Below are 8,917 nucleotides of genomic sequence, written 5' to 3'. Positions count from 1 at the left end.
TGGATATCTTGGGATATCACAATATCTCTTAGTTAATTAACACACACACACACACAGAGATATATATGCTTGGTAAAGGGTGGAAAGCTTGGCCTTTTGCTTGGTGTTTTGTTCCACTCTTGCCGCCCTAGTTTCCATCATACCGGTGTTATGTTCCTTGAATTTTGCGTTCCTAACGCAGTTGGGGTTTGTGGGCCCCCCCTTGACAGTTCACTATAAATAAAACTCTTCCAGCAAGGCCCAACTTTGGTTTTACCATTTGCCTAATAACAACTAAAACTTGCATAGGGAGTAATTAACCCAGGGATACTTAATCAACAACCCGGGCGGTGCTCCTCATGAGTGTTGGTCCAAACCGAGAAGCCTGTGGGGCCACCACGTGGAAACTCGAGGTCTGATTTTACTCATAGCTTGACCCATCCGATCGTGGCCTGAGACGAGATACGTGCGGCTACTATTAGGGTGTTGGCACGTCGGGAGGTCTTGCTGGACTTGTTTTACCATTGTCGAAATGTCTTGTGAATCGGGATTCCGAGCTTGATCGGGTTGTTCCGGGAGGAGGTTTTTCCTCCGTTGATCGTGAGAGCTTGTCGTGGGCTAAGTTGGGACACCCCTGCAGGGTTTAAACTTTCGAGAGTCATGTCTATGGTTATGTGGCGGATGGAAATTTTTAATATCCGGTTGTAGGGAACTTGACACCAGATCCGAATTAAAATACACCAACCACGTGCGTAATCGTGACCGTCTCTTTTCGAGTGAGTTCAAAAAGAGAACACGGTGGGGTTATGTTTGGACGTAAGCAGTTCAGGATCACTTCTTGATCATTACTAGTTTGCGACCATTTGCGTAGTTCCTCATCTTATTCATGTACTCGTAAGTTAGCCATCATAGGATGCTTAGTGCTGCTACAATCTCATCACTTACCCTTTCCATACCCATTAAGCTTTGTTAGTCTTGATACCCATGGTAATAGGATTGCTGAGTCCTCGTGGCTCACATATTACTACAACAACAGTTGCAGGTACAGGTAATGCGATGATCATGACGTGAGAGCGATGTTTACTTGTTTTGGAGTTCTTCTTCTGCTTCTTATTCGATCAGGGGATAGGTTCCTGGTCGGCAGCCTGGGTTAGTAGGGTGGGTGTCGTCCTTGTTTTTCGTTTGTTTTCATCCGTAGTTGGATGTCGCTCTTCTATATGATGGTTGCTATGTATTGATGTATTCAGGTGGCATTTGTATGCCCTTTGCAAGTATCCTCAACTATTATGTAATGGTACGATGTAATGATATCCATCTTGCAAAGCGTCTTCAATATACGGCTTTATCCTTAGTGGGACCTTTGAGTTCCTCTTAAATAGGATCGCATATTGGGCGTGACAATAGCACTCTCTAGAAGGTGACTGCGACATTGCGTATGATGGCTATGGTGTTTCAATAGACTTTATTGATGATAACTTGGCAATGGGAGAGAGCACTTCAATGTTGTGTGTAAAGCAATTTGCAAAGGTGGTGGTTGAAGTGTTCAGGCTACAGTATTTGAGAGCACCCATTACGCATGACAATCCGAGGCTTTTGGAGATCAGCCGCTCTTTTCTCTCCTGGAGCTCGCCCCGCAACGCATCACAGGCACTCCGTTCAGCCTGGACGACGGACTCGAGCTGGGGCCTCTTCTCAATAAGGCCGGCTAGCTCTTTTTGGGTGGCCTACAAGGTCTCCTCGGCTTTTTGACAAGCCTGGTTGGCGTCATCCAACTCATATCGGATTCTCGCGGCCTCCTCCGGAGCTGCCAAACATACGCAGGCCAGAAATTAGCACACAAGACATGATGGGGAGCATCAGGAGAAACATTGAACTGACCGACAGAGCCGTCACAGAGGGACATCAAGCGCTCGTTCTCCCGACATTGGGCCTCCAGCTGCTCCTGCAGAGAGTCCACCTTGGCGTCAAACGCATGATTGCGCTGCACCAAGCCCTTTGTGCAAAATACAAGCAACCGGTAAAGCGTGGAAATCCAAGAAGAAAGATAACTCAATACAGGAAGCTAGGCCCGGATTGGGTCCAAAACCACACCTAGTCCCGGGGCTACTATCGGAAAACCCTATTTGCCGCTCTCTGCGCCAAATAGTCGGGGTTCCCCACAGAGGCTATCAAGCGAGCGTCGCGCGTGGGCTGGCCTGTTAAGCGTTCCAAATACATCGTTTTAGGAACCTTCTGTGACAGTTTCTAGCCGGGGGTTTTCCGGTTTGGGGAACCTTCTAGAAGGTTCCTGAACCATTTTTTTCTTTTTATATTTATTTTCGTTTTAATTTTTAATTTTTCTTTCCTTTTTATTTTTTCAATTTCTTTTTTCTGTCTTTTTTTCTTTCTTCGTGCTCTTTTTCTTTTTACTTTTTATTTCTTTTTTCAGAAAATTTTCTAAAAAGAAATTTCCTTATTTCGTTTTCAAAATTGTTGTCATTACACAAAAAAGTTCAAAATTTTCAAAATTCAGAAATGTATTAGATTTCAATTTTTTGTTCACATATTCAGAAAATGTTCGTGCTTTCAAATTTGTTCGGGATTTTTCAAAATTGCTATACGTTTCAAAAAATGTTCTCAAGATTCAAAAAATGTTCGTTCTTTCAAAAAATGTTCGCACTTCCAAATTTGTTCTGGATTTTCCAAAATTGTTCTCCATTTCAAAATTTGTTCTCGGGATTCAAAAAATAGTTCGCGCTTCCATATTTGTTCTCAAGATTCAAAAATTGTTCGTGCTTGAAAAAATTATTCACAAATTCAGAAAATGTTCATGTTTCCGAAAAATGTTTGGGTAATTCAAAATTTGTTTGTTTTGATAAAATTTGTTCACATATTCACAAAATGTTCATGTTTGAAAATTTGTTCACAAATTCAAAAATTGTCCGCATGTTCACAAATTTGTTCTGCTTTTTTCAATTTTTTGTCCACATATTCGAAAAATGTTCCTATCTAATTTGTTCAGAAATTCAAAAATCATTAGACGTTTTCAAAATAGACACTTTTATAAAAACGTTCACTACAACAATTGTTTCTGGTTCACTACAATATTTCTATTCGCTATAGTAGGGCGGTCGGATTTAGTTCTTAAAATTATGCCCTGCTTTAGTATCAACAAAACTAGTGTAGTGTATTGGTTATGTGCGTGCGATTGTAAGCAGTTGGTCAGCTGTTTGAATCCCACAATCGCGTTGCCTCTTTTTTTGCCATGTTTTTCTACCAGCGGTGCCTTTGATGGGCCGGCCCAGTCGGGCTGCCTCCAGTGCGTGCGAACACCAATTTGACGCAAAGAGCGGCGACTAGGAGCTCCCGCTACTATCACTACTCCATGTGTCAAAGCCAGCAATGAAAATAACCTACTCCCTCCGTTCGGAATTACTTGTTACGAAAATGGATGTATCTAGACGTAAAAATTACGTCTAGATACATCCATTTTCGTGACAAGTAATTCCGAACGGAGGGAGTACCTTGCAGCTAAACACGGCGTCTCCCCCATTTTCTGAATGACGACGCAGAACCGCCTCATGATCTCCCCGGTGCCCCCAACCGTAACAACAAGCTCCTTCGAGGTGTTGAGCCTGAACTCACCGGCCTCCAGAAAAAATGAGGGTATTCCTGCCACTTCCCCCTCTGCCTCTTCCGAGGCGCCGAGTTAGAAGTTCCGATCCCTGAAGCTGAGGATGGCCCGGTGAGCGGGGTCGCCGTCGACACCACTATGACCTCAACGGTTGTCTTTGCTGTGAGGTCCGTGGGCACCACCAAGGAAGTCATGACCTGATCCGCGGGCTCCTCCACCGCCTCTGCAGTAGGCGGAGCCACTGCCCTAGGAGTTAGGGGCTTCACTGCAGTCCCTATTACCATTATGTCAAGACTACTATCTCGGGATGCCCTACCAGAGATTTGTCGGATTCAACTCTTGGCCCATGCAGTCCCGCAAGGTAGTAATAGAGATTCGATGGGATCAAGAAGGACTCTCAGATGATGAAGCACGCGCAAGATCGAGTTCACTCAGTCTACGTGACGGCTAGGGAGCCGGCGACGCCTCCCTAACGATGGGAGTGATATTTTGTTTCGCGAGCCTACGCGCTCCTGTCCATGGGCTTCAGCCATGTAACGTGCTCGCAGCCCGGCTACGAACCCTTCCTGACTTAGTCTCTAGCTACGCGTTGGGCTTTTGCTTTTGGTCCGTCCGTGTAATGATCGTCTGTTATGCTACTCTGCTTGTTTCTTTGTGGGCTTTATTAATTTAAAGCCGGACACGTGGACAAGCAGATCGACACCGGCATAGCCTTCGTATTTGTGACACCATTTTGCTAGTATATACTCTATTTTAACTCCAAATCGTATTTCAGTCGTCGGTATGCACGGAGAATGATTTCATTCCGAACTTGTGTCCGTACTCTCCTAAAGACAGAAGGTTGTTGAGATCAAAAGTACTTGGTAAGAAACTCCCGGCCTTAATTTTGTTGAGATCAAAAGTACTTGGTAAGAAACTCCCTGCAAATCATTACGGAATTTTAGCACGAGAGAGAGCATGCATGGAATGGAAGGAGATTATAAACGGAAGCACCAAACTCGTGATCGACGTATATCCGATGGCCATATCCGATCGGTGCTCCGTATGTATGAGCCGGCAGGCCTATATAATAGCTGGCCAAGCAAATCTTCATCACATCAAAGCTTCGCCTGAACCACCTTGTTCTTAGCTCTTCAGCCATGGCGTCCAAGACCTGCATCCTCGTCCTGCTCTTCGTTGCAGCTCTCCATACCGGTAGGCAAGAACAATACACTCTCTGTCCCGAATTACTTGTCCTGAACTATCTAAACAAATCAAGACAAGTAATTTGAGATGGAGGTAATATAATATACACTTGAGCGTCGCAGTTTAATCTCCGTTGATCTTACGTACCGTTGACGTGTCGGCAGGGCATGCTGGTGGCAACCCCGGGCCGTGCCAGCCGGAGGACATCCGCGTCTCGTCGGTGCTGACGGGGCGGCGGGTCCTGAACGTGCCGCAGCACGAGGTGACGGTGGAGAACCTGTGCTCATGCCCGCAGAGCGGCGTGGTGATGTCGTGCAACCTCGGCGAGGTGAAGGCGGTGATCCTGGACACGACCAAGATCCGGCTGCTGAACCGGGAGGATGGGCTGTGCCTCATCAACAGCGGCTGGCCCATCTTCAACGGCAAGCCCATCACCTTCACCTACGCTGCCAAGACGCCGCTCGACTTCACCCTCTATAACGCCTCGCCGGAATGCCGGGCGTGAGACACGGTCCAGGCCAATATTTTGTTTTTGCGTCGGAGTACTTTCTTTCATCGAATGCCCCCATTTGGCATGGCAACACCAAAATGCGCCTGTTCCTTTGTGTGTATCATTTCTCATTGCCTACATTCTTCATGTCCCTCCTACGCACCCAAGCAATTATTCTGTAGTCCTATCCATCCCAATAAACTGGTATTGTGGTTGCCTTGATATCATTTACAGGATGAACTGCTTCTATACGATGTTTTTTATGCACGCAACAGAGTACCTTGTTTTTCAATGATTTGAAGACGCTAACCACATTTGCCACGTCTCGTTTTTTAGGGTTTCGTTTGTCATGATGATGATCGGATGGTATTAATGCGTAGTTAAAATTTTGTGAATTGAGTGTAATTTTTGCATCAGTGAAACTGTGAAAGTAGACGAGAATATGTTAAAAATACTACAGAGATGTGAAAAATTACAAAATGAAAAATGGGGCATGCTACCACTCGGCTGGTGATTTTTTTTAAAGAGCTGCCGCCTCGCAAGCCGTTTGATCTAGGTTACTCTACAATCCCTCTTTGCAACAAGAGTATTGTTTCACAAACATCATTAACTATTGCATCAAAAGCTTTGTTCTAGAAACACATCGATGAATATTGCAACAAGTGTTTTGTTTCAGAAACATTGAAGACGTTGCAAACCTTCTCTGCTGTATTATCCCTCTTTGCAACAAGAGCTTTGTTTCAGAAACACAGTTGACTATTTGCAACAAAAGCTTTGTATCCGAACATGCCGCGCAGGGCAGGGATGGATCTAGCAGAAGGGCTCCCCCGTCACAGACAACACCGACGGAGAGGCCGTGCACGGTGCCATGCGCCGAGCACCGCTGGAACAACAATTAGCCAGTGCGGAGCTCAGGCACAGTCGGTGCCATCGGGAGCTGAAGAAAAAGATGAGGTATGCAAGTGGGGCGGCGAAGACCTGCCTCGCCGGTGAACGGTGGCTGCCGGAGCGGACAGGCGGCGAGCACGGGTGTGCGTATGACATGGGCGAGCATCTCCGTCGGGGTGCTGCGACGGAAGGATCGAGCTAGATGAAGATAAGGACATGTACAATGATGCTATTTTAGGAGTGCCACATAGGATAAATGATGAGATAGAGGAGAGAGAACTCATAAGAAAAGGTTTGTCTTCTCTTATTTAAGAGAAGACAAGAGATGATCTCCTAGCACAGTTTGTCTCACCACGTTTTAAGAAATAACAAGTTATTGAAGATAAGGCTAAGATATAACCCATTGTAGACATATTTTTTTGTCATCTCTAAAATACATTCAAGACTTAATAAGACCGTCTTATCAACCATTGTACATGCCCTAAGATGCGAGGCAGAGGCGTGCTGTTGCAAAGATGTGGTGGTGGGGTCCACAGGGGACATGCGGCGCAAAACCGATGAGGCGGACGCGCGCATGATTCAGCGCTGGCTGATGAGGAGCTTTTCTCATAAAAAAATATAAAGATGTGTCCAAAATGTTAGTATGGGTTTCTCTCAAAAAAAGATAGTATAAGCAGGAGCTACGGGCGGCACCGAAAAAGTAATAATTTGGGCCGGAGATGCAAAGTAACAATTTGTTTTTTGAATATATAATAAATTAACAAAAAAACTAACGCCCACATGTATGGGCGTTTGCAGATCGCCCCCACGCGTCCATCACCACTCGTTTTGCCACGTATGAATAAATGACATCAGCAGAAATCTTTTTGGTTTTCGGCTTAAAAATGTTTTATCTCCTAAATAAAAAGGCGAACTAAAAATCCGTTTTCACCATTAAATCCGTCTCGACGAGATCTTCAAAACTAGACCTCATGTTGATATGTTTCGACGATTTTTTTTTTTTGCCCAAAAGTTGTCATGATGTGTTACACTATAGTTGTCATAGTGCTTAAACTAAAGTTGCCATGTGGCAATTTTAGTTTGTAGATTATGGCAATTTTAGTTTTTTGATGATGGCAATTCCAGTACTTTGACCATGAAAATATTTTTTTTATTGAACCATGGCAATTTTAAATGCACGTATCATGACAATTTTAGTTTATGGTGCATGACAAGTCTAGTTTCTTAATTCTCCGTTTTAGAATATGTTAAAATTTATTTTTAAATGTAAAAGAAAATAGTTGAAACATATCATGGCAACTTCAGTGTAAATATCATGGCAATTCATGTGCAATAGACATGGCAACTTTTAACCAAAAAAAATTTCACCGAAATATATCGATATGAGATCTAGTTTTGAAGATCTTGTCGCGAGCGATTTAATGATGAAAACGGATCTTCAATCGGATTTTTCATTTAAGAGATAAAACATTTTAAAAACTGAAAATCTAAAAAGATTCTCGCATGCATGCATGCGATGACGTGACAATCTATTTGCATTAGAGACATGTGGTACGTCTTTTTTCCTGCCACACGTGTGGCAGTTATCGACGTCCTTGGACTTGGACGTCGATAATTGCCACACGTGTGGCACGAAGTAAGTCCGCCCACACGTGTGGGCCAAAGGAGGACCCTGGTAGCCACCGTATACGTGCGGTATGTGGAACCCCTGACCACACGTGCGGTATGTGGAACCCCTGACCACACGTTCGGTCCTGTGGGGGATTCGATCGAACGATTCGTCACAAACAAGATGCCACGACTGAACACCCTCGACCTACAGGCCTGTTTGTTGTGAGACTAAAAAAAGAAAAACTAAAGCCCAGTTTGGCCTAATTATAAAGTGACTAAAATCCACTTTTGGCTATGACTAATAAAGCAATATTTTCCTGTGCTATGATTTTTTTTTTTTGCAATGGTGGAACGTTAAAAATTCATGATACATAGAGAATAAAGATACCCAAAAAATCCCAAAAAATGGAAAAAAGAATTAAAAGATCAAGGCAATTTACACCTGAACATGGTGGCAAGAAAAATGTAGATTAAAAATATATGACATTTTTACTATAAAAAGGATGAAGAGTGTGCATGATTTTTTTTTTGACATGTCAAAATAAAAGTAAACTTGCCATGCTACATAAATGTACATTTGTCGTAAGCGAGGGAGGTAAAATTGCCGTGTATGTGGAAAATCAAATTGCCACAGAGTTGAATGTAAAATTTGCTATGGCAATAAAAAAACTAAGTTTCCCATGGAAAAATATAAAGAAGTAAAAGATTGACATGGCAAATCTATTGCATGCACTATGGTGTTTGTTGGACACATAATATCCATGGCAAAAAAATGCAACAATATTTACCATGATCCATTTAACTAAATTTTACATGGTTTGCGAAAAACAATTGCCATGGTTTGGGGAAAAATGCCATAAAGCATGGCAAATCTATTCCATTTTATTAAATTGTACATGCTTTGCAAAAAAATAGAATTGCCATGGCCAGGGGGGAAATGCCATGTCGTATGGCAAATCTATTCCAACTAACTAAATTTGCCATGGTAGAGGGGGAGAAATTGCCATGTAGTATGGCAAATCTATTCCATTTTACTAAATTTGCCAAACTTCATATAATAGAATTGCTATGGTTAGGGGGGAAATTGCCATGTAGTATGGCAAATTCTATTTCAACTAACTACTTTTGCCATGGTTCGTAAAATAAACTTG

General features: G+C 43.3%; 1 protein-coding gene across 1 annotated transcript; it reads left to right on the top strand.

The window, feature by feature from the left end:
• Positions 1 to 4,731: 4,731 nt before the first annotated feature.
• On the top strand, positions 4,732 to 5,667 carry LOC119295237. Its single transcript, XM_037573604.1, has 2 exons — positions 4,732 to 4,786; positions 4,942 to 5,667. Exons 1-2 carry the CDS (start codon positions 4,732 to 4,734, stop codon positions 5,280 to 5,282), a joined length of 396 nt encoding a protein of 131 aa, XP_037429501.1. The 3' UTR covers positions 5,283 to 5,667.
• Positions 5,668 to 8,917: the final 3,250 nt, after the last annotated feature.

The sequence above is a fragment of the Triticum dicoccoides genome, chromosome 4B (assembly GCF_002162155.2).
Source record: "Triticum dicoccoides isolate Atlit2015 ecotype Zavitan chromosome 4B, WEW_v2.0, whole genome shotgun sequence".
Taxonomy (NCBI): Eukaryota; Viridiplantae; Streptophyta; class Magnoliopsida; order Poales; family Poaceae; genus Triticum; species Triticum dicoccoides.
This window is presented reverse-complemented; position numbering and strand designations above follow the sequence as displayed.